At 38.9% G+C, this 25,400-nt stretch overlaps 1 protein-coding gene across 9 annotated transcripts in view; it reads left to right on the plus strand.

The window, feature by feature from the left end:
* The window catches only part of Ptprk (protein tyrosine phosphatase receptor type K), a 514,942-nt gene that overhangs the window by 179,806 nt on the left and 309,736 nt on the right, over positions 1-25,400 (plus strand). For all 9 annotated transcript variants that reach the window (XM_085842716.1, XM_085842715.1, XM_085842708.1 and 6 more), the window contains exon 3: positions 10,145-10,416. In XM_085842716.1, coding sequence (XP_085698842.1) covers positions 10,145-10,416 — 272 coding nt within the window. The remainder of the gene's footprint in view (positions 1-10,144; positions 10,417-25,400) is intronic.

Raw genomic sequence — 25,400 nt, forward strand, 5'->3', positions numbered from 1 at the left:
TCGACAGTCACCATTTTATTTTTTGAGAGAAGGTCTTTTATTGAAACTGAAGGCTATAAATTTGGCACCAAGAATCACTATGTATCATCCCCATCCTCTACCCACTGCATGGGGGTTAGAGACATACAGGTCCACACTTGGCTTTTATGCGACTATCCTGAATCTGAACTCAGATCTCCATACTTGCCAGGCAAGCCCTTTACAGACTGGGCCCTCTCCTCAGCTCTCCTGAGGGGGATTATGTATTTATATCTCATAGGTGGCAAGCTTTTGAGGTAACACTGGTCTCTGTGGCATCTTTATTTATCAGGACCTTTGTTCTCTTTCTCCTGTTCACATGGGTTTTGGAGCTGCTGTTGTCAGAGGTTGACACAGCATGGCCTTATTGCCTTTGTCGTGCATTAAAATGGAAATGTGGCTTTGTTTTATCTTCTCAAATTTGGACTCTTTAGTTCTCCATTCTCAATCTCTCATTTCTTCTCATTCACTTATTTATTCATTCATTCATTCATTCATTCATTCATTTCATTTACCTGTCTTTGGCCTCCTTAGACAGGGCTGTTAATCTTAGCAAGTGAACAAAATCTTGGTTAGGCAAATTTTGCAAAATATTTTTATTTTAATGTTTCTACTTCCTTAAAATTCTTAATATGATACAGCCCGTCTATTCTCTTCTACATAATGAGAAATGATAGAGAGGCAGAGGTGAGAGAATGACTGGACCAGTTATGATCTGTCAGATCTATCATCTGTCTATCTGTCTGCCTCCCTGTCTGTCTGTCTGCCTCCCTGTCTGTCAGTCTATCTTTGGGTAGTAGTGGGGTGTTCAGTGCATGTGTATATATATATATATATATATATATATATATATGCATGTTTGCATGTGTGTATGTGCAAGGGTCTGCCCCTGTATACATGTGAAGATCAGAAGGTGACATCAGAAACTTTCATTGCTCTTTACCTTATTCCTTGAGGCAGTCTCTCATTGAACCCAGACTCTCTGGCATGGAAGGGCTAGCCTAGCATCCACTTTATTCTAGGAATCTACTATCCCTGCTTTCCAAGACTGGATTGACACACCACATCCAGCTTTTTTACCTGGCTTCTGGAGATGTAAATTCTTGTCCTCAAACTTGCTCAGCAAGTGCTGTACTCCTAAAGCTGGCTTTTGAATCCCAGTTCTTGAATTTTTAACATCTTCAGAAACAGGAATTTGGTCCCTTAGGAGAGTGGTGAAAAAACTACCCTATCTGACTCTTTTGAATTATGCTCCTTTGCAATTAACAATTTCCTGTCATTGAATAAAAAAAGGAAGAAATTTCTTTACTCAGTTACCTCTGCTCCTGTAACCTCATCCTTCTTGAATCTGAAAGCTCAGCTGGGAAACTGTTCAACAGGAGTTCTTCTAACTGATCCTTAGCGGCCTCTGACTTATGCAGAATAGTTGTCATCATTACAACGGTTACAACTGAATAACTCATAGCAGCTGTTCCTTTTGAATACTAATCAAGGCTTAGTTTCTCTCTTAGTACATTTGAACAGAGTTTTCGTGCCTTCGGATATAAAGTGTCTACTTAGTAGAAGATGTTGACTTTAGAGTGCATTTCTAGATGGAAAGTGAAGAAGCTGCAGGCTCTCTTTTCCTGGCCTTCAGCTCTGGCTTTCTTTATGAACAATGATGAGCTACATCACAGTGATAGACTGGAGTTGTTTCACACAGTTGCTTGCCAGAGACTGCATGATGCATAGCCCTCCTTTCCTTGTTCTTTTTCTTCTGGTTTCTGTGAAAAGACAAGTAGAGATTACCAAGCTCTCTGCAGGACAAAGACTCTCCTGCATTTTAGGTAATGCACTGTAATTATTCCCTCTCAAGTTGCTTTTTATGTTAGCAGCTCCTTCTTGAAACATTTCAGTACCACTTTACAGGAAAGATGGCAGATGGAGAAGCAAAGGCGAGTGGCAGGTCCACAGAGACGGGTGAAACCATAGAGCAGATTTTAAATTTCAGTGAATCCTTTAACATTGGTGTGTGTGTGTGTGTCTATGTGTGTGTGCTTGTGTGTTTCTGAAACAGTGTAGGGGAGGAGTATCCTAATTAAAAAAAAATAGAGATTCTTTACAGATTTCAGATTGGAAAATCGGACAGAAAAGGAGCAGTTTAGAAGAGAAGAAAGAGATGGCAGGGAGTGTTAACAGGATGGCATCACAGGACAGGGGTGTGGAGGGAAGGAGCATGAAAAGAAAGAGGTGGAAAGGAGGTGGTAGGATAGATGAGAAGCCAGAGTAGTGAGGGCAAGGACTGAGAAAGGCTGTGGTAAGTTATAGGGTCCCGACGTTTACAAGCATTCCAGTGTTAACACTGTCATGTCAGTTTTAACCTACGAAAATGTTTTTTTCACACATATCTAGTTGGAGTCTTCCTACTATATCATACAGCACGGAGGGAATCTGTGCAAAGAAAACATTTCACTATCTCATTCAGTCCTCCAAGGCAGACCGCATCAGTCAGCCCCCTTGCCATCCTCAGAGAAGCAAGAGGATTAAGGCAGGGACAGGGCAAACTATTTGTGTGGGGTGAAAAGCTGGGTGGTTGTGCACTGAGTGCAGAAATCTTAGGCCCTGGTAAGAAAGCAAAGTGGATAATGTGGTTACACCTCTAAGTCAGACAGTGCATGACATTACGCACTTTAGTGGTCACATTGCTTTGGTTTTCTGTGCCATGCAGAGGAACACAGAAATTTTAAGACCAAAGAAAGGTCCAAGTGCTTCTCTCTCAACCTGCCACCCGCCAAAATGTATACTAGCGAGATTAAGTTATAGAATAGCAAATGTAGATTAAATTATAGAATAGCGAATCTAGTGTTTAATTTTAACCTGTATCAGATAACTTCTATGGAAACTTGACCCCCGAGAAAGAAAAATCCCTCTAATCAAGTTTTGGAAATGTTTTTGGTTTGTGTCAATCCTCCTTCCCTCCATCCCTCTGTCCCTTCCTCCCTTCCTCCCTTTTGCCTTCCATGTCTTCCTGTCACCCTTCACCCTATTCTTTCTGCTTCTCTACTAGTATATGAAAATTTTCCTAGTCATGCTCTGAAATCAAGATGTTTTTAGTTTTCAACTATAAATGCAAAGCTCTTCTCAGGGCATTGAGAGAAATTTTATTCAGAAGAGCATCATTGAATCAGTTATGATTCCTCAAGGAGAGAGGGAGCCTAAATATTGGGAGCCTGAAGGTGTCAGATCTCAAGTTCTTCCAAGATGTAATTTCTGTTCTTTTGTGTTGGAGTTTGGAGTACAAGTGGCCTTTTCTTATATGTCTCATTCTGCCTTTAGAAATGATGGAGTGGGAAAGCTTTATTAGAAGAGAAATATTATCTTAAGGCATAATAGAATGTGCAAGCTTGAAAAAAAAATTACCAGTAGGCCATGTTCTTGCTACACAAAATGGAGGTTCTGTAAAAGTTAATTGTAACTTTTACAATTGGATCAATTCTTCAGATTGAGATACAGATCATTTTAAATTTTTCAAGTTTTTCTTTTTGCTGATTCTATAAGCAATTGTTATTGTTTCCCATATTTTTGCTTGTATTTGGTTATGTTCCTCAAGTTTTTAATAGTTATCCCCTTCCCTGCCTGCTAGGGGCTGAGATCTGGACAAAAGTAGTTTCTGCTTTATCTGGTGGAGGGTGGGAGGGAGGGAGAGAGGGAGGAAGGGAGGCAGAGAGGGAGAGAGGGAGGGATAGGCCAAACCAAGAAATATTTCTTAAACTTGATTAGAGGGATTTCTGCTTAATGAGAGTCTAGTTTTCATTGAATTTATCTGGTACAGGTTAAAATAAAAAACTGGAGTTACTATTGTTCTATAATTTAATCTCTCTAATCATATTTCCGATATGACTAATCAGAGAGGTCACAGTAGTGAGCAAATGCTTAATTTTGTTATATATAACAGTTTAGCTGCAGGCTGAATTCTCTAAACTTCATTCTGGACGTTTGGGCAGACAATGGAAGTGTAATCCCAACCTTTCTTAGAGGTTTTCAATGAAATAAATCAGTTATGTTCAGTAAGAGACATTGGCCGTGAAGGATGATGCCTGGTATGTTAAATGGACACATAGACTAGCATCTCATTAGATGCAGGCAGGCTGTACCCAAAGTTTGTAATGAAGAAATAAACTAGCCAAAGAAATGAATTTCAAGCAAAATAAAATCCAGTTTGGAAAGAGTGAGGCAAACAGCAGGTTGGGATTTTTCTTCAGAACAGAAGGAAACCTTTTGTATCTGGAGACTGCAAATGAACAAAGAGGCTCGAGAGAACAGTTGTGGATTGTGCAAATCCCAGCCATGAAAGAGTTTGGATGACACTTTTACTGTAATGTGAGGAGAAGGAAAAGTTCATTGTAACTTTTAAAAGTCTGGTGCCAGTCAAAAAATAGTGTAGGACCGCTAGTAGGGACATCAGGAACCCCATTACCATACCATTCTGGTTGGTTGTTATGCATAGCATCAGAGTCTGGAAAAGGTAGTGTACTGGCTAGTTTTGTGTCAACTTGACACAGCTGGAGTTATCACAGAGAAAGGGGCTTCAATTGAGGAAATGCCTCCATGAGATACAACTGTAAGGCATTTTCTCAATTAGTGATCAAGGGAGAAAGGCCCCTTGTGGGTGGGGCCATCTCTGGCCTGGCAGTCTTGGGTTCTATAAGATAGCAAGCTGAGCAAGCCAGGGAAAGCAAGCAAGTCAGTAAGGAACATCCCTCCATGGCTTCTGCATCAGCTCCTGCTTCTTGACCTGCTTGAGTTCCAGTCCTGACTTCCTTGGTGATGAACAGCAGCATGGAAGTGTAAGGTGAATAAACCCTTTCCTCCCCAACTTGCTTCTTGGTCATGATGTTTTGTGCAGGAATAGAAACCCTGACTAAGACAGGTAGTGAGCATGCAAATCAGGGTTGAGGAATGAACTTGAAGCAATTGGTGGTGAATTTCACGACAAAATCAGGGGAATGGGGAAAATCAATGCCATTAATGATCTGAGTTTTACTCCCTGAATTATTACATCTCCACTTAAATAAAAGAAGGTGATGGGGAAAGAGGCTTAATATAGAAGAAATGAAAAGTTGCAAAATATAAATAATATATTGGCTTTGCCTTCAACTCATAGGTGATAGATAGTAACAAATACATAAAGAGATTAATTTCAAACAAAGAATCATCCTAAGTTGACTGGCAGCCAAATATTGGCTTCTATTTTTACTCCAAACTCCAATACTCTGTTTAGTGTCTGTGTGTGCGCTTGGGCTTGTGTGTATGTGTGTACGTGTGTGTTATGCATTCATGCATGTCTAGGTACATCCACCTGTGCTTGTGTTTGGGGTCCAGATAACGATGTCTACTGTCCTGCTCTGTCATTCTTTACCTTAATTCTATCAAGACAGAGTTATACTGGTTGATCAGTGAGTTCTGGCTTTCCCACTGTGGCCAATTATATCTGAAGCCATACTTCGCTCTTTTTATATGGGTGCTGGGGACTCAAAATCAGGCCCCCACTTTCAAAAAACAAACACCTTTATGCATTTGTCTTAGGGTTTCTATTCCTGCACAAACATCATGACCAAGAAGCAAGTTGGGGAGGAAAGGGTTTATTTGGCTTACACTTCCATGCTGCTGTTCATCACCAAGGAAGTCAGGACTGAAACTCAAGCAGGTCAAGAAGCAGGAGCTGATGCAGAAGCCATGGAGGGATGTTCCTTACTGACTTGCTTGCTTTCCCTGGCTTGCTCAGCCTGCTCTCTTATAGAACCAAGACTACCAGCCCAGAGATAGTCCCACCCACAAGGGGCCTTTCTCCCTTGATCACTAATTGAGAAAATGCCTTACAATTGGATCTCATGGAGGCATTTCCTCAACTGAAGCTCCTTTCTCTGTGATAACTCCAGCTGTGTCAAGTTGACACAAAACTAGCCAGTACAGCATTGAATTAACTCTGCCCAGATATCTTGATGGTTGCTTTTTAAGCTTCCTAGGCATGAAACTATTATTATATGTTGTCTTTAGTGTCTTGCAAACCAGGTTTCTAGTATTTATTTTATTTATACAAGGAAATCTAACTGAATACCAAGAGGTGACTTTTCACTGCTTTGGTGCCTCGGTAGCTTTTCACATGATCCTAAGAATACACAAAAGTATGTGTCTTATTAGACATGAAGAGAATTTATTTTTCTCTACACTCCTCTCCTTAGGAACAATGTGAGTCTCTGATGGTTGGCTCCTAGAATGGAATACCCCCTTTGCGGAGGTTATCTGTTCTCTTGCATATGCATGTGTATTTGATTTTAAGTTTTCCAGGCCTGTTTGTGTCTGCATGTGCTCATCACTTGAAGTGATCGGTTGAAGAAAGCAGATACATGGAAGCCTCATCTAGCACATTGAGGATCTGAAAGGAACAAAAGAGAGATCACTCTGCATCTGTTGGGCTGGAATACCTGTCTTACCTTCATACATTGATTAGATTGGAAAGCATACTGTCTACAATCCCGATTTGTAGGCTCAGTCCTGATTTGTGATTCTGTCTTTGTGAGCCCCCAGGGGCCCAGGTTACTTGACTCTCTAGTTCTTCTTGTGTTGTTATTAACTCTTCTGGCTTGCTCAGTTCTATTCCACTCTCTTCCACAAGAGTTCCGGAGCTGCACATGGTGTTTCCTGGTGGGTCTCTGCATCTGTTTTTCACTTGTTGCTAGATGAAATCTCTCAGGAGTGAGTTATCCTAGGTTTCTGTCTGCATAGCAAAGAATCATTAATAGCGTCAGGAGTTGACTGCCTTCCATAGGATGCGTCCCAAGTTGGGCCAGTAATTGGTTGGCCATTCCCTCAGTCTTTTCTCTGTCTTTATCGTTGCACATCTTGTAGGCAGGACAAACTGCCTGAAGGTATTGACGTTTTATGGGTGGGTTGATGTCTTCCTCCCTCCACTGGAGGTCATGCCTGGCTACAAGAGGTGACTTTTTATAGTGCATATTTATCCATTTTGAATTACCACATTAGGGGCCATATATGTCTTTCAAAGTTTTGCTTATTGCCAAACTGCTCTCTAGAAAGTTGCATTTCTTAAAAACCATGCAAAGACTTAAGTTTAGGCACTTCCCCTTGACTGATGAATTGGAAAACCCTTTCCTCAAGCAATCGAGAAGTTATATTTAGGGAAGTATAAATGTGTGACTTGACATCATTAAACCTTTAGCTAAGCCTCCATCAAACACTACTTAACACTTACTTGAAATTTGAGGGAACAAGAATAACAGTAAATAAAGTTTGGTTTTTAACATCAAGAATGAGGGACTTACATGTGTATAATTTCCAGACATTAAATATAGAGGGCCAGTTGTTCTTGGACATTGTAGAAGTAATCTTTTGAAGTTCGTAAGAACCCAGTGCTGCCTACATTTAAGTTGATGGAGGGAAGTCTGTGTCCCAGCTGCAGCTCCACAGGCACCAGCTGTGTAAATTGCCACTGTATCAATTCTGTAGACAGGGCTTGAGGTTGTTCCTGCTTGTTTCTCCTTTGTAGAACTGTGCAGTATGTGCATTATTAATGCACATAACTCAGCCAAGGGAGCCATGGAGGGCTCTGTGTAAATAAGACTATTTATCCCAACCATTCCATAGAAGCGAATTATCAGCACTAATTTTTCTTATTATTTAACCTGTGTTGAGTGACAGTAAAATGCTGAAATAGTTAGGCTAAGCTTTTATTTCATGATTTTCGTCTTTCTAATGATCAAATTGGTAAGAACTAATGATGACTAGCGTTTGTTCATTCCATTTCTTTAATAAGAAAATGGTTGTAGCTTAAAATGCAAATGGTTGAAAATTGCTAAATGGTCTTAATGGTAAATATAATGCATTTTTAAAATGTGACACAAAGCATATTTTACTCCAAACTTTATTTTATGATAGTAGAAAATTACTATTAGGAAGCTAATAAGTCTTTTGAGCTCTACATTTTAAAATTGGTAGTCAGAAGCTAAACTTATGGAAATAAATATGCCATTTACTTATAAAATTATTCATCATTGGGTAAACAGGACACAGAAACAGGCCAGTAATGATGTATATAGCTTTTTTAGGGTCTCAGGCCTGGTCGTGGTCAACACCAGAAACTAGTCTAATTCAAATTGGCACACTGTAGAAACATTTTGATAACTTAGTTATTGATGTTAAGAATGTGAGAATAGCCATGAATAAAATCGTTGGTTTTTTTTTTTTTTTTTTTTTTGCAAATTAGGTTAGGAGCCAGGAAATCCTGTTTTATTTTGTTTTGTTTTTTGGTTTTGGTTTGGTTTGTTTTCATTTTGGAAGTTGTTTACCAAAAATACACCGATGATTCTTTTTATTCTATTAATGTTCTGTCTGTGAGAATCAAGCTAAAATGTAATCCCAGCACTTGAGAGAAGATGAAGACTGGGAGACACAAGTAAACAATAACAGGAATTACTATTAATATCGTATGTGTATTCTGTACTTGACTGTACTGAAGTACTAGAAAAAATTGTCATAAAACTTTGGGATCAAAAGGTCCCTTTAATGGCAACTGTCCAGATTGGAAATTTGATTTCTTATGTAGCTGAAGCCTTCCTCTCTGAAGTATTTTTGTCTTCTGTCTGTTTGAGCTCCAGGGTGTCAATTAATTGAGATACATAGACATAGTCACTGAGGTTTTTGGATATCGTGGTACAATTTATTATGTTTCAGAATAGAATATAGAAGAGTAGTTTTGCATTTCAGGAAGAGAGGGCCAAGTGCAGTGTAAGAAACCTTATATAAAAAAAAAATAGCTCTCTAATATGACTCCTAATGTCATGCTGTTTGACAAAATGATATCATTACATTTTTTGGAGGTTCACATATTTATTCAAATCTTCTTTGCCTGAGAATAACAGGGAGAATAACAGCATGTCTTTCTGGAGAGCTGCTTGCAATAGTATAGTAGACCAGTGCCAGCCTCAGTGAATAGTCACTGTATAAACTTTGCCCTTAGCAAAACCAAAAACAGTTTTGGCGTTCTGAAAGTAGGATTCTGTCTGTGTCATTTACCTCACAAGATCCATAATGAGTTAATGGTTACTCAGTCAACATGACCTCATGCTTGGTTTTGACCAGCTTTAGAGGAGCATGGTGGTCAGCGTTAACTGCGGGGGTCAGAAGTAATCTTACCAAGAAGACAGTTTTGAGTCAACCTTGCACCAGCTATGTACTAGAGTCAAATTAAGAATAGTTGGACATTAGGGGGTTGGGGAGATGGCTCAGTAGGTAAAGGATTGATACCAAATGTGGGATCTGAGTTTGATTCTTAGGTCTCACGTACTGGAAGAAGACTACCAATTCTCTCAAGTGTCTGCTGACTTCAATCATGTGCCCTGGCATACATGTGTCGACTTGTGTTCTCTCTCTCTCTCTCGCATGTATGTCACATGTATAAAATTAAAATATTTTAAAATATAGAATGAAAGGAAAATTGAAGAGTAGCTCTCATAACCACTTTACAAAGTATTCCTATTCCATGACTTGATGTTCTCAGGACTTAGTGAATGGCAACAATGCATATGCCTTAAATAAACAAAAATAATAGTATTTGAAGTTGGAAGTTATTCCACTTCCTGCGGTCTTCCATTTCTCTGCTTTCACATTTGTGTTAACAGAGAAAGCAAAAGAAGAAAGTACTTTCTGTGCATATCAAACCAATACATTGACTTGTTTCATTTTTCAAAAGCTTACTATTTTGTAGGACTGGGGAAATTTTAGAGAGAGTGTTGAACCTGAATCCAATTCCTGCTTGTCTACCATCTGACCCTAAGTTAGCAGTTATGTCCCATATTTCTATATTGTAAATCAGGGTTAATATCAAGTTGTAAAGATGAATCAACTTTTTTTGTCTAGTTTATGAAATGTTAGTAAGAAATGGATCTACATGATGTCTTGACTGATATTTTTCTATGGCCCTGCCCCAGAAGACATTTTAAAATTTAATATTTTCATAGAGTAATATCCTATAATACTCTATGAAATTTTATAGTTGTAATATTTTACAGTTGTATGATACTGCTGGCTTATCAATGTTCTTAGCTCTGTTATTGTAATGTCATTTCAGGTTCCTATATGGTTGTGGACTCCTCAAATCATGATCCTGGAGAAAAAGCCAGACTTCAGCTGCCTACCATGAAGGAGAATGACACCCACTGCATTGATTTCAGTTACCTGTTATATAGCCAGAAGGGGTTGAACCCTGGCACTTTGAATATCCTAGTTAGGGTGAATAAAGGACCTCTTGCTAATCCAATTTGGAATGTAACTGGATTCACTGGTCGTGATTGGCTTCGGGCTGAGCTAGCTGTGAGCACCTTTTGGCCCAATGAATACCAGGTAATCCACGGAGATTTTTCTGGTTTGTGCTGTCTTGTATTGGGTATCTTTGTATGTGGAAAATATAGATATAAATACTGGTCCTGCAGGAGTAGGATCCCTCCTTCTTGTTTCCCAACTTCTTCTTGAGGAGGAGTTTGAGTGCCTTGACACAGAACCTTCTAACTATAGAAAATATTTCCCTGCATAGAAGACAGTAGTTTGGCCCACAATTTGTTGTCTACTTTGCAAAGAATTACTTACTTCTTATTCTGATGTACATATTTCTATGTCTTTCTGCAGGAAGAAATAGTGTTTTGTTTTTTGTTTTTGTTTTCCCATTAGACTGCAATATTCTGACTGGATTGGCTTACTGATTTCTTGAAAATACCATTTTGGAAATAAACAGGAGATAGAATTTTGTGAAATATATGGTCTTTGATGGTGGCATTTGAGTTTTCTTTTCCTTAACTAAATGGAATATTTAAAACAAGCAAACAAACAAGTCAGGCTATCCATAGGAACCTTTGGGTGGTTTTCCTTGGAATGCTCAATCTGATAGTGATGGAAGGATATAATGAATTATGTTAATTGCCAGTTCAGGGTTCTTATGACAGAGTTTCTTGGTTTAAGAGAGAAGTCCCATGCACCAACTTGAACACATACTTCAGTCATGCAGACTGTCAGGTTTAGGACCTGCAAAACACAACCATTTCGTAGGAACTCAAAGCTTGTGTTTTACATGATAGACCTACCTCTTCATGGCTTACTATAGAACTTATGAGAGTACATTTATGTACAAGTATATTCCACAACACCCAATAGCACAATTATTTCATTCAAATTATTTCATAAAAATATTTCTTTATGGTTGTTACTCATTAAGTACAAAAAACATAAATAAATAAAATAAAGCATCCCCATACTTGCTTTTTCCTGTATTGATTATTCTAGTTGCATGGCCATAGTTTTACCTGGTGAAAGCTATGTCTCTCATTTTCAAGTTGTGTGTCTGCTGAAAACTCGGTGCATTTAATTAGGTACTAGTGGCTTCCATCATTCCTGTACAGAAAAATTGTTCCCGTTTATTCTGACAGGAAAACCATGTGTTTTGTTTTTTTGTTTCTTTTTTTATCTAAACCTAGAATAACAGGTGGTTTCAGTAGTGTTCTCAAATTTACATGATTTCCTTGATGGGTGTTTTAATTTTAGCCATTCAGGTAACTATTTGTACCTGTGCAGTTTTTGATAGGCAACTTAGCTGTTGATCATCTCTATTCCAAGAGACACCCATTTGCTTTAAGTACCAGTTATTAGAGACCAATTGTGAGATTCCTCCCGAGACATGTGGACTATGGGTTTCTCTTCCTTTGTAAGCAAAGGACCACCTCATTGTGATACAGAAGCACTTCCTAGACTTGCTTTTCTATTGATGATTTAAATAACTTGTTTGCTCAGATCAAACCTCCTCCAGCTGAGCTTGGTAGCTCCAGGAGGTTAGTCTAGTGTCCAGGAACCAGGTACATGAGGATTGCCCTCTAAATTCAAGGGTAGCCTGGGCTATAGTTTGAATCTTAATAAAGAAGGAAGGAAGGAAGGAAGGAAGGAAGGAAGGAAGGAAGGAAGGGAGGGAGGGAGGGAGGGAGGGAGGAAGGAAGGAAAGAAGGAAAGAAGGAAAGAAGGAAAGACAGAAGGAAGCAGAATATCCAAGCTTTCTCAAATAATTGCTTAAGATTTCAGAACTTTTTATTTTTGAAAAAAAATATTTTTAGAAAAAATGTTAAAATAAAAACCTTTTTCCTAGAGAAAAAAAAGTACTAGCATCATTGTCTAAATCATCAAATGATTTAGCTGAGACCATCAAATATGTCACTTAAAAAAATTAGACTTGTAAGGAGTTGTTCTCTTCAGGTTGGTGAAAGTGCACCACTGAAGTGATGCACTGGATTGCCTTGTTTGGTATTTCATTCTTTAATATTGTTTTAAACACAGTTTATATAGAAATATGCTAGTTCTGTGTTTCCTTACTCTTCATGGCTGGTCCATCTTGGGAAATACTAGCTACAAAAGAATGACAGATTGTGTTTGCATGGTAGCCACTTTAATCAGACAAGTGCCTTGAGTACACACTAACATTGTTAAATGGAAGAAGCAGGTGTATATTTTATATTTTGGCAATCATCATAGTAACCCAGAACTATATAAGAAGCTGGTGGGAGCTTCCAGTTTCCATCTGCACCCATAACTGATCCAGTGCCACAAAGCTCCATAGCCAAATAGCTCTGAGAGAGAGCTAGCCTCCCAGGAGTGTGGACAAACATGTGGACTGCTGCTCAGAGGGTCCCTCCTGGAACACTCAGGACACAAGAACCAAGGAGCGGCCTAGAAAAAGAGTCTTCTGGTTTCCTTCTGTGTCCATAGCTGATCCTGTGACACAACACTACCTACACAAATACTGCCATGAGAGAACTGGTCTCTCAGGAGTGCCGACACAGCTGGGAACACAGGTAAGACTACCACTTCTCTTCAAATTCCTGACCCAAGAAGGACCCTCCCAGAGCCATCAGGACACAGGAGCCAAGGAATAGCCAGGGACAGGATCCTTCTGGTTTCTGTCTGTACTCCAGAGCTGACCATGTATCACAGCTCTCCATACATAAATTCTTCCATGAGAAATCTGGTCTCCCAGAAGTACTGACACAGAGGCTTGTAGGAGGGACAAGCCACCATCAGAGACAGCAAGACCAGCTAATACCAGAGATAACCAGATGGTAAGAGGCAAGTGCAAGAACACAAGTAACAGAAACCAAGGCTACTTGGCATCATCAGAACCCAGTTCTCCCACCACAGCGAGCCCTACTTACCCCAACACACTAGAAAAGCAAGAATCTGATTTAAAATCACATCTCATGCTAATGATAGAGGACTTTAAGAAGGACACAAATAGCTTCCTTAAAGAAATACAAGGGAACACAGGTAAACAGGCAGAAGCTATTAAGAAGGAAACAGAAAAATCCCTTAAAGAATTACAGGAAAACAAAACCAAACAGGTGAAGGAGCTGAACAAAACCATGGAGGATCTAAATATGGAAATAGAAGCAATAAAGAAACCACAAAGGGAGCCAACCCTGGAGATAAAAAAAACCTAGGAAAGGGACCAGGAATCATAGTTGTAAGTATCACCAACAGAATACAAGAGATAGAAGAGAGAATCTCAGGTGGAGAAGATAACATAGAAAACATTGACACAACAGTCAAAGAAAATGCAAAATGCAAAATGCAAAAAGTTCCTATCCCAGTGTAGGGGAATGTCAGGGAGGGAGAACAGGAGTGGTTGGGTGTGGGAGCACCCTCATAGAGGCAGGATAGGGGGTTTCTGAAGGGGAGACCTGGAGAGGGGAAAACATTTGAAATGTAAATTAAAGAGAATATCTAATCCAAAAAAAGAAGAATGAGGAGGAGCAGGAGGAGGAGGAGGAGGAGAGGGAGGAGAAGGAGAAGGAGAAGGAGAAGGAGAAGGAGAAGGAGAAGGAGAAGGAGAAGGAGAAGGAGAAGGAGAAGGAGAAGGAGAAGGAGAAGGAGAAGGAGAAGAAGAAGAAGAAGAAGAAGAAGAAGAAGAAGAAGAAGAAGAAGAAGAAGAAGAAGAAGAAGAAGAAGAAGAAGAAGAAGAAGCTGGTGTGTGTCTCCCTTCAGAGACACACACCAATTGTTCTCTTCCTCCTAGTATACTAATAGAATGTCTCACATTTATATTTATTTTATCTGTCATGGTACGAAGATGCAGTGACATAATCTAGACTTGAATTCAGGGCTGTATATTCTTAAGTTGATTGCCGAATAAATAACAAACAGAAATGCTTGTGTCTAAAAGACAAAAAGTCTTTTAGGAATAGAATTACTGGTTGCATTAAAGCTAAAGCTCTGCAAAGTACAGAGGAATAATCTTCACCTTAGAAGCCAGGCTCTGCTTGTGTTCGTGATGGGAGTTCTGCTTTGGCATTAAACCCATTTGCTTTGAACAGCAAGGTTGTTACTAAATGAGGCGGATAGATAACGTACATAACCTGTAAAACTCTTAGTGGAGACTTAATCTGTTGCTTTCTATTAACGGGACACACATCATTAATCTCAAAAATGATGTGTGCTGAATATTACAGGGCTCTGGCCTGGAACTAAATTGCAACAATGTAGCAAGTGCACCCCTCCCCCCCATCCCCTGCCCTGGCCTTCAGGAGAGACAAGCACAGACCTGGTGCAATCTATTTTCTCTACCTTTTTTTTTTTTCTGGTGCTATGGAAAGGATGTAAGACTCTGGCTTTGCCTCCTTTTTAGAGTTACATTCACATGTGATGTGCTAATATTTTGGCAATAGAGTAAGTCCTATACTCCAAGTGATTACTATAGTCCAGAGAGCGGAGATTCTGCTGGTTTTGGATCAAAAAAGATGCTGAGTTAAGTCAAGTAAGCACATACATGAATAGATTGCCTGTAAAAGACTGCATATGGTGGGAGGGCAGCTTCTGTATCAGGAACCTGCTGCTAGCCATCCTTTAGAGGTCCAGGAGTGGTAAACATCTCCTCCACTTCTTCAGATCTTCACATTTTCTTAGTCTATTTGTCTATGCAGGTCCCACGTTGGATATATACTATAAAGTTACATAGTCCCAGTATAAAACTACATTGTGTGAACATTGCATAAAGTTACATATTGAAATTATAAAGGTTCATAATCCAAACTATGACTCATTGTTGTGAATAATAAGATGTATTTAGATGCTGTTTTTGTTTTGTTTGTGTGTGTGTGTGTGTGTGTCTGTGTGTGTTTGCTAACCACTGTAGGCTCCTCTCACACTGGAAGGACTTCTCATTTCATTTGCATTTCTCATTCCTTTTGTAGGTAAGGGTGGGCAAATGACAATTCTCTTGATTGTGAGTTAGGAGAGGGAAATAGGTTGTTACTAGGGCATTCCTCTGAAGAAGAAAATGATTGACTAGCCTTAACAAGGCAGCAAGAGTATAGAAAGGGCCTTACCAATATTCCCAGGCAAAGTAGTACAATATATAATAATAGCAATAAATATTGTTGAAATTGCTCATAGATGAGTATTCTGCTTCCTAAAATGACATGTACTGTGTCGTTTTTCTCAAGTTGCTCATATTTATGGTTTATGGATTGCACAGGAAGACATGTCAGAAGTGAACATATGTAGGTCTGTGATGGAACAAGTCACATTCCTAGTGTCCTAATATATAGAACATAAACACATAAATTTGTACAAAAATATAGGTTGCATGAGAGTGTCTCGATGATGAGTGGCTGATGAATGTGAGCTCATGTAAACAAACAAAGACGAATGAACAGGGGCTCTGCTTTTAACCACAAGGTAATTGTTTGCATATAGCCTGATCCTCTACTTAGCTAGATCTGCTTCTGTTCAGAACCTGAGGAGTTGTCATGACACCCTAGGCTACATAGGGAGCCACTAATTGTTTTGAGGATTCTTGCCATGAGATTAATTTAATTCCTCTTAAATAACTGATTGAAAAATAATGGCCATTAAGGAGAGTCAGGCCTTGTTCGATATATGACTCTCTCCTTCAGCATGAATTTGTCCCATGGGGACATGGAAGAGTAGTACATTCTTTGCTTGCTCAAATTTCTTGCACTTTTAGTCTGGTTAGCTGGATCTGAGACAACACACTTACATTTTGTCTTTATTAATTATTTAGCCTTCATTTGATTGAGACAGTCTTTACACAGCAATATAAAATAACATGGGTAAATGCAAAAACAAGAATTGTTTCCTTATCATCAGCTTAGTGATACTTTCTGATACTTCGCCTTCATTCAGTTCCATACTGTAGATGAAAAGTGTGTGCATCAACTTCAAATTAATTCTCCTTTCAACTGTTGTCTGTGCTAATATTTGATAGTTAACTCGTATGAGTCTGTGATTTTTAATTTCCAGTACAAAGCAATTGAATATCTGGTTTGTATGTTGTCATTTTCAAAGACTAATCTTTTTTCTTTTCATCTGCATGTAGTATATGAAGGAAGTACTGGGTTTTCAAAGAGAAAACAAAGTTAAATTTAATTATGCTTTTGTGCAGTGAATATTTCAGTGTCATTCCATAGACTAAATCAGAAAAATAAAAATATCCAATTTTCTATATTAGTGTAAATATTTTAAGTATTTCCTTCAAGAGTTTAGGAAGAAAATATAAGGAAAATAGACATAGGAGCTGGTATCTATTTTTCCTTCAGATAAAAATGACTATAATTACATAGCATGCTACAATGCCTAATATAAAAATGAACAGGAATTTTTAAGATTGTAAATATCTATTCATATAATTTAGTGGACAGTTTATAAATGAATAGATGTTTTCATTTTCAAAAGACATTCTTAGTATTATCATTATAAGGCAAGCCCAATAGTGTTAAAATATAATGATTTAGAGGTTGAAGTAGGAGGGTCATTATTTAAGAAAGCAGCCTCTGATATGTAAAGACTGTATCAGAATAGGCTAACCAAACAACCAGATAACCAGTTAACTCACCAATGAGCTAACCAACTGATCAATCAATCATACAAACTACCAGATAACAAGATCAATTATAATCCAACTATGCCCCCCCCCAAACAAATGAACAGCTCGCCAGCTAATTCACAAACTAATCCTTCAACCAACCAACTAACCAACAAAATAGCAGCTAACCAGCTAAATTACCCCTCAACTGGTCAGCTAACCAGTTAACTAACTTTCTAACCAACCAGCCAATCAACCAACTCACTCAACTAATTAGCCCTCATCTAGTCACATCCCTAAGCCCAGTAAACTGGCCAGGTAGAAACAGGCACAGTGATCAAAGGCTTTTCTTTTTTTCCAGGATATCATGGGTATGTTTTAGTTAGGTGAAGTTTTGCAACCCAAGAGCATAAGCTTTTAGAGTTTTTATTAAGAGACCTACCCACTCTTCTTAGAGTCTGTCAGCAAACTAAATTTGCTTTCATCTTCAGTCTTTAAAATAAGTGTTCACAACTCACAGCTCTGCTCAGGGGCTACGTCAACAATGGTAACCATTTCCTAATCATCTTAATATATCAGCTATGTATCTGTTACTTTTCCTGGATGGTAATTCTCAGACATCACAATATTTCCTTTTAATTAAATTTTTACTCTCCATGCTCCAACTGTTACTTGTATTTTTATTTATTTTTTATTTTATCTTATTTGATTACTTTTGAGATGGGATCTCTCTATGCAGCTCTGGTTCTCCTAGGACTCACTATGCAGACCAGGCTGGCCTTGAAGGACAAGTGTAGGTAACCACATTATGATTACATTTCAGTACTGGAACCAGAGTCAGGTTCTGGTCAGTTAATGGCCATACACTTTCTCTAAAAAAATATTTTTTATTGTCATTTGGTATTATCTCTTCTGAGGTACTGGATGGTTTGTATCGATTCTCTACTCAAGAGTTGAGTAGACGAGATAAGCTGAATATAACTGTACACCTTGATTAACTGAATTTTGTTTCCTTGTCATAAGCTTGCATTGGGATGCTATGACCTTCTTAATAGTCACCAGGGTTCAGAGAGAAAATAAACAAACAAAATGTATACAGAGAAGTCAGAATGAGCCCCCTGTGAGTGGGCAGCCACACAGATGTAGTTCAAGGGGATGGCTTCCAGATGATAGGACCAGAGGCTTTATGCTGATTCCTCTGGACATTGTTGGCGAGGGTTCCCAAATCCAGTTCTGGAGACACGTCTGTGGTGATTCTAAATTGGAGCTTGTCATCAGGACCCTGTGATGACAATGATGGTCTTTAAAGGTCCTCTTAAGGGCTGAGTTCAGCAGATGAAAGTGAGTCTACCTTATGTCAGCAGACGCTCTTCAGTCACACACTGCTATTAAAACTTGTACTTAGGAACTGCTTTTCTAGAAAGCACTGACTCTTCACTTAGGCCCACAGAGTAAATAAATCAGGATAAAGCTTGCCTTCTTTGCATTGGCTTTCTCTCTTCTTTACTTGGGTCAGCCTTTTATTTAACTCTGCTTGTAGGTACGTTCATTACTCCTGGGATGTTTCTAGTCATCCCTGTAGTATCTAAGCTGTTTCATATTCTTTGGAGTCTGAAGGCACCATGGCTTCCATTGTGACTCTCTGGACCTGAGTGTTGGAGTGAGACCCTTGAAGTCCTGATAGCTAACATTTTTGGGTACTGGTCTAGTTGTGGTGGTGTTGGGGCCAAGTATCTTCTGTTATCTTCAGCTAGGTAGTGATTTATTTTTTAGGAACACAACTGGACTCTATCAGATAAACTTCTTGTATTCCAAACTGGTTTATTTAAGAAGTCTTTCTTTTGTCACAGGAAGTGCTAAATTTTGTTCATTTAAGCTTATTTTTACTGCTGGGACCACCAGGAAGCCTCCCCTTACTACAAAAGATGAAGGCTGCCCAGATGATGCTCTTAGACTCCATCTGTCTGTTAAGTCCTTAATCTCCTACACCTGGGTGGCTTCTAATCTTTTATTTGTTTTATGTACCAGTGGCTCCAAGAGGGACAATTCTGTGTCGAATATGCCAACCAAGTTCCCTTGTGCCATAAAAGGGCATGCTGCTTCTCCAGCCAGCCCCAGAAATGGAAGGGGGTTCTGTTCCCAAATGGACCTGCTGGGTTTAATGCATCCCAGTTAGCAAGTGGCTTTCACTTGCTCTAAAGCCAGGAGTGCCCTGTTGGTTGGCAGCAGGAAGCTCCTTGTTCGTGTGGAGAGTTCCATTTTGCAGGGGCACTAGCCTCTGAGACTTGTCAGCATATGGCCTTTATGATACAGTAAAAGGTCTTTTCTGCTTTTCTCATAGCCATTTGTGGCTCAGTTTGGAACCTTTTGAGTTACTTAGCCATGGCCCTGAACTGTAAGGGACAGCAATTTTAAATGAGTTTGTTGTTTGAATCTGCCTTGGTGAAGGCTTTTTTGTTTTTGTTTTTTGTTTTGTTCTTTAAGATAGAAAACTAGCAAGCAGAGAGTAGATAGAGCCAAGCTAACTGCTGTTTCTCAGTCATCATTGTACTAACTTCATTTCAATGGGCTGTGGTGCCCAGAGGTTAGGCTCAGAATTGAATTTCAGCCTTGAGTCCCACTCAGGTTCTGGGGGAGCTCATGTTGCAGAAACAAGCCTCTTACTTCTGTCACGGAAGCCTTCTTAACAAATCCCTGCATACAATGAAATCGTGGCTATTTATCTGCTACCTTAGGGTTCCTGACAATCAGACTGGATGAGGGTAAAACCCACCTTCTCTGTTCTTCAAATCAAAGTGTGACAGATTCTTGGTGACATAACAAGGCAGAATTTCTGCCAGGCCAAGAGTTGCTAAAGCATTTCAGGGAAAACAACAGAAAAAGGTGACAAGCCAGTCATTCACTGGTTCATGCTTTTGAATATCTACCTAACTGTGTGTGATTGCATCACTTTGGTTTATGGGGCAGAGACTAGCTTTGTTTTATTTTTTATTTTGTTTGTTTGTTATTTTTTACATCTCATAACCACTATTAACTAGGGGTCAGGATGGTAAGAATTGGTGGGTCTTAACACCATTATTTGTGATTATATTGCTTAGAATTAGTGAACTGATCTCATTCTGAGCATGGCAAGTTTTGTATAATAATGGTAATTGCTAATGGAATTTGAATAGAAGAAATTAAAAAGATACATTTTTTTTTAATATGAGGGAAATTGTCTGGAAGTATAAATTAAGGTGACATTTGAACCTTAAAAAAGTAACCTAAGCAAACAAACCTCCTTTTAGTTGCTGACAGTGAGGAAAGCTTCTTCCTTGTTGGGGACACTGAGAGGTGTCTGTGACCTTTCAGGTAACAGATTTTGAAGGAGGTTCTCTACTCTTCTCCATAGCAACTGCCACCATGTTTCAATACCTAGTTGGATTTCAAGGCCTTGATTTGGTTAGTTTCTCAAGGCTCTGGTAGCTTCCACCCCCTTCTTTGCTTTCAATCCTGGTTTGGGAGGCCCATATGCACTGAACACCTGGACCCAAGGGGAATCTGGCCCCTCCGAGGAAAGAACTTGTCCTTGGACATAGGTCTGGGGACACTGGAATGTGGTAGATGTGATGCCTGTCTTATGAACTTTGATGAGATTCCATGGGCCATTCGAGCCCCGTGTTGATTGGTTTGTAGTGAAGGAAGGAGAAAGGTCTGTTTATAATAACAAACTCCTGTAGAAGAGATGGCCTAGCACTTCAGAACACTCTTTTCTGAGGACTTAGGTTTCATTTGAAGGACCCACATGGCAGGTAACAGTCTGTAACACTCCAAGGAATCTTCTGCCCTCTTCTGGCCTCTGCCTGCACTGCACACATGTGGAATGAAAAGCCACATAGGTAAAACAGCAACCTACTCTGTGTGTTGTGGGGCGTATGTTTAATGCATGTGAGTGTTGCATGTACATAAGTCCCTATCCATTCACATGGATGTGGAAGACAGAGTAGGACATCAAATATCTTCACTCTTGCTTTCTCCATTTTCCATGAAACAGTCTTTCATAGAACCATAATCTTGTCTTTAAGTACAAGCTCTTTGGCCTGTGATTCATTTACCTTTATAGGAATAGACCTGGCTCTCATTCTTCTTCCATTGGAAATTCAGCTGAGGCCTTCAGGATTTCAGTGTAAACATTTCTAACTGCTTATTGGTCTTTCTGCTCTGGAAAATCCAGCATTGTTTTGCAATTCATGCCAAGTCAGACAATTTTTTTTTTGTTTTTTTTGTTTTTATTTTATTGTTTTTTTTTTTTTATTTTTTAAAAGAAATTAAAAGGGAACCCTTGTCTCAAACTTCCCTGTTAGCTTCATTTCAAATATAAACTGCGTACATCCAAAGAGCTACGAGTACCCAAAGGAGAGCTTCTAAAAGGTAGTCCTAGAATCTAAAAAACACTTCCTATGGTTTCAAACTTACATTTAAATCTTTTTTGAGACTTTCACCAAGATTCTATCTTAGAAGGTAAGAATAGAGAAATTTAACACTCTTCCCAATTATTGAAACAACTAAGCACTTTTTGGTCTTTCTTAATAGGGGTAAGGTACTCCCCACCCCTCATTTATAGGGTTACAAACTTTAACCTGAAAGGTTTGCCTGATCTTACTCTCTAACCCCTGCTGTCAGAGACCGGTTGACCACATGGAATATGAGCATCACACACTTGACAGTGGATGAACGAACCAGGATTTGTCTTTTGTTCAACTGTCTTTTAGAAAACGTAGGTGCTTTGTGTATTTTACTATCAAACATTTATTCTCCTCTCTAGTTTAAATGGAAAGAGTGTATTCATTGTTACCATACACTGAAATTACCTATCCTATGTGACTTGTAAATCATGGGGAAATAAGTAAGTTCCAAAGTTTCTTTGATACAAGTCTGCTTTCTCTCTGTGATGTATCCAGGGTCGGTGACATGAGCTGTGTTCCCCACTTTAGCATCCTGCCTCTGTGTGGATTGGCCAGACTATGAAGACACACTTCATCTCTAGTAGTTTCTCAGTGAGGAGTAGAGACGCACCTAGGGCTGTACTCTCATTTCTATTGAGTACACCACAGACAAAGTATCAACACACCGCTGGGCAGTTTTCATGCTCAGAACTGCACAACTAATTAGTGTCTTCCAGGGCTGCCCCCTCCCACCTAACTATAGTGAAGCCTTTGTCTTCTCAAGATAGACTTCTCTGTGGTTCTCCTTGTCTCTAGACTTCCAAGTAATTATTTAATGAGTGTTGTAATGGAAATAATAAGCCCTTGGAAGTACAATCATAATGGAAATCTCATCCTCTTTAAATTCTAGGCAAAACAACTTATCATCTCTCAAAGAAAAATAGCTTAAGGAACTTGTCTTAGTGTTGATTCTTAGTGCTGTTCTTTTTATACTTTCTTTGGTGTTAGAAAATGTTGAATTTCTGGCTTCTGTCCCAGTCCCAGTGGGTAAAGTGCTTTTCCTATAAGGGTGAGGACCTGTGTTTTTTTTTTTCCCCAGTATCCATAAATCTATAACCTCAGGGTGAGGAACACCCTGGGCCCATCCTGACTATCTAATCTATTCAAAACGATAAACTTTAAGTTCACTGACACATTGTCACAACAAAAAAGGTAGAGAGTTCCAAAGGAATATATCCAATGTTAGCCTCTGGCCTCCAGATATACACACATAGGCAAGCACACCCACACATACATTAGTGCATGCCATTCACACTAGAGGGATTGTTAATATCTACTTGGAAAATATATGGTTTTAACACAGTACGGTGTGTTGATATGGTATCATACCAATCCTTAAGAACTGATTTCTGTACAAATAAAACACAGGGAAGAACACTGATGAGAAATGTAAGAGGGTTAATCTCCTAAAAGTGTTTATTCTCAGTCCTGTTCCTCAACTGTAGACATATCTTCATACACATAATTCCGCACTAAGGCCATCTTTTCTAGATAATAGAAACCTAATGTTCTGAAAGCAAACCTAAATAAGCCTCAGGAGAATGTCTAGGTGAGCTTAGAGGTAGCGTTCCGTGAACAGAAAGGGGAGGCTGGCTTCAGAAGATCTTGTGAGCAACGAGAGCCAATCTCAGCACTGGTGGGGCTCATTGATTTAGTACAGCCCTATCCTAGTTCTGGCCAGATACATGGAGGAGGTGCTAGAAGAGATTCGTGGCAGTGGAGGTGAGAAAAGTCAGTCAGTTCTTGTCAAAAACAGTTTGAAGACCGAACAGAAGGGAGCTGAAAATTATTGTCAAGTTAGCTTAAGGCTAAGGAGGCAGAATTTTCAACAATTTCCAAAGTGGCTGTTAACACACTTCTCTAATGTTGTACTCAGGATTTATGAGGAATGCCATTCTCAGCATTAATGTTACAAAATCATACTCTGCCATGCAACTCTGCCAACCAGAGGGACAGCTCTGCATCCTACAACATCGAGTATCAAACAGAGATTTCATTCTTTAGGTAAAAATAATCAGGCACACGCAACTCATTAGTATGGAAATTTATTCTCAACTTCACAATGTTTAAATGTTTTGTCTAACAAAGAATTACATGAGCATGAATTTATTACTTGTAATAAGTAAACTTGACTTTAAACCCATTTCATATCTTTGTATACCTGGGTTCATATAAAAATTTCCGGGGTAGAAGGGGGCCCTATGTGGAAAGTAAATTAGAGAGACCTAATTTATCAGTAGTTTCAGGAGTAAGAATGGCTATGTTGCAATAAAGCCTTATTTTTGAACACCCAAAGTCTATTTTATATATTTTAGGTGTTGTGAAATATTATTCATTTCTTCTTGTTTAACTCCAACCATCTATACATGTAGAAAACATTACTGTGTGGACCCCAGGATATGTAATAACAAGCCTCAGGCTGGCTTTGGCTGGTTAGAGGTGATTTAGCAATCTGTTGTATAATAGGGAATAACTTCAGGGCAAGACTGGCTTATTATTATCTCTTAAAGAAAGTATAAATAACAATCCTTCCACACCAGGACAGCATGCTCCCAAGCGTTAGAACGTTTGCCCAGGTTCTTAACCTACCTGGTGGTTTCCTAGAAAACACGTTCCTGCCTCACCGTCTTTCTCTAGCATCTTCCCGGTGACCATTCACAGACCATTCTGTTTGAAATAACAACCTGCCCCCTCCTCAGCTTTCAAGGTATATAGTCACACTTAGATATGACTAAACACACATATCTTTTCTTAAATTACAATTTTAACTTGTAGATAGAGGCTAATCTGTATTTGCTTGGGGCAGGGCTGTATTTTTTTTCCAGAGCTCTTATTACCATTGAGTATTAACTAAAACCACAATGGATAGTCTGTCTCCTGCAAGCCCAACTCCTGCCCATACATAACACTTGCTTCTTTACTCCATGGCACATCCTGAGTTCTCCACACTGTTGCATATTCTCAGTTCTCAAAACAGGGGCTTCTATCAGAAATTATTGGGAAATATTTGCTGGACAAAGAAATGAATATTATAAACTTTAAAAATAGAATGCACAAATACCCTCATTCTCGCATTGTAATCTTTTTTTTTTAAAAAAACAGAATATTGCAGACATGCCTCTATTTTGAAACATTACATTTATTTATGTCATTTGCTTTAGATGTCAAAACCAGACATTTTCTTTGTGTTGTGTTCAAATGCCAGTATGTCTGGTGCTAGGCACATAATCCAAAAGACTATCTTTCCTGGATTACTCCTATTGCTCTAAAGGCAAGAGAACTACTACATTGGAGTACTCATAAACTTCTAACTGTTTACCGAATACATGCCTGTGCATAAGAGCCCAGAAAAAAGATAAACATTTTCGAGTCTTCAGTTCTATTCCATTGATCTACCTACCTCTCTGTACCAATACCACACAGTTGGTTGGTTTTTTTGTTTGTTTGTTTTGGTTTTGGTTTTTGTTTTTTGTTTTTTTGTTTTTTTTTTTTTTTTTTTAATCACTATTGCTCTGTAATACAGCTAGAGGTCATGGATTCTGATTCCCCCAGAAGTTCTTTGATTGTTGAGAATAGTTTTTGCTATCCTGTTTTTGTTGTTGTTGTTATTCCAAATGAATTTGCAAATTGTTCTTTCTAACTCTGTGGAGATTTGTTGTAGATTGCTTTTGACAAAATGGCCATTTTTTTACTATATTAATCCTGCCAATCCATGAGCATAGGGGATCTTTCCATCTTCTGAGATCTTCTTGGTGGGATTGCAAGCTGGTCCAACCACTCTGGTCTGGCTGTTCCTCAGAAAATTGGACATAGTATTACCTGAGGACCCACTATTCCAATCCTGGTCATATACCCAAAAGATGCTCCAACATATAACAAGTACACAAATTTTACTATATTCATTGGAGCCTTATTTACAATAGCCAGAAGCTGGAAAGATTCCAGATGTCCTTCAACAGAGGAATGGATACAGAAAATGTGGTACATTT

Source organism: Mus caroli, unplaced genomic scaffold (assembly GCF_978045245.1).
Source record: "Mus caroli unplaced genomic scaffold, Mus_caroli_1 scaffold_9, whole genome shotgun sequence".
Lineage (NCBI taxonomy): Eukaryota > Metazoa > Chordata > Mammalia > Rodentia > Muridae > Mus > Mus caroli.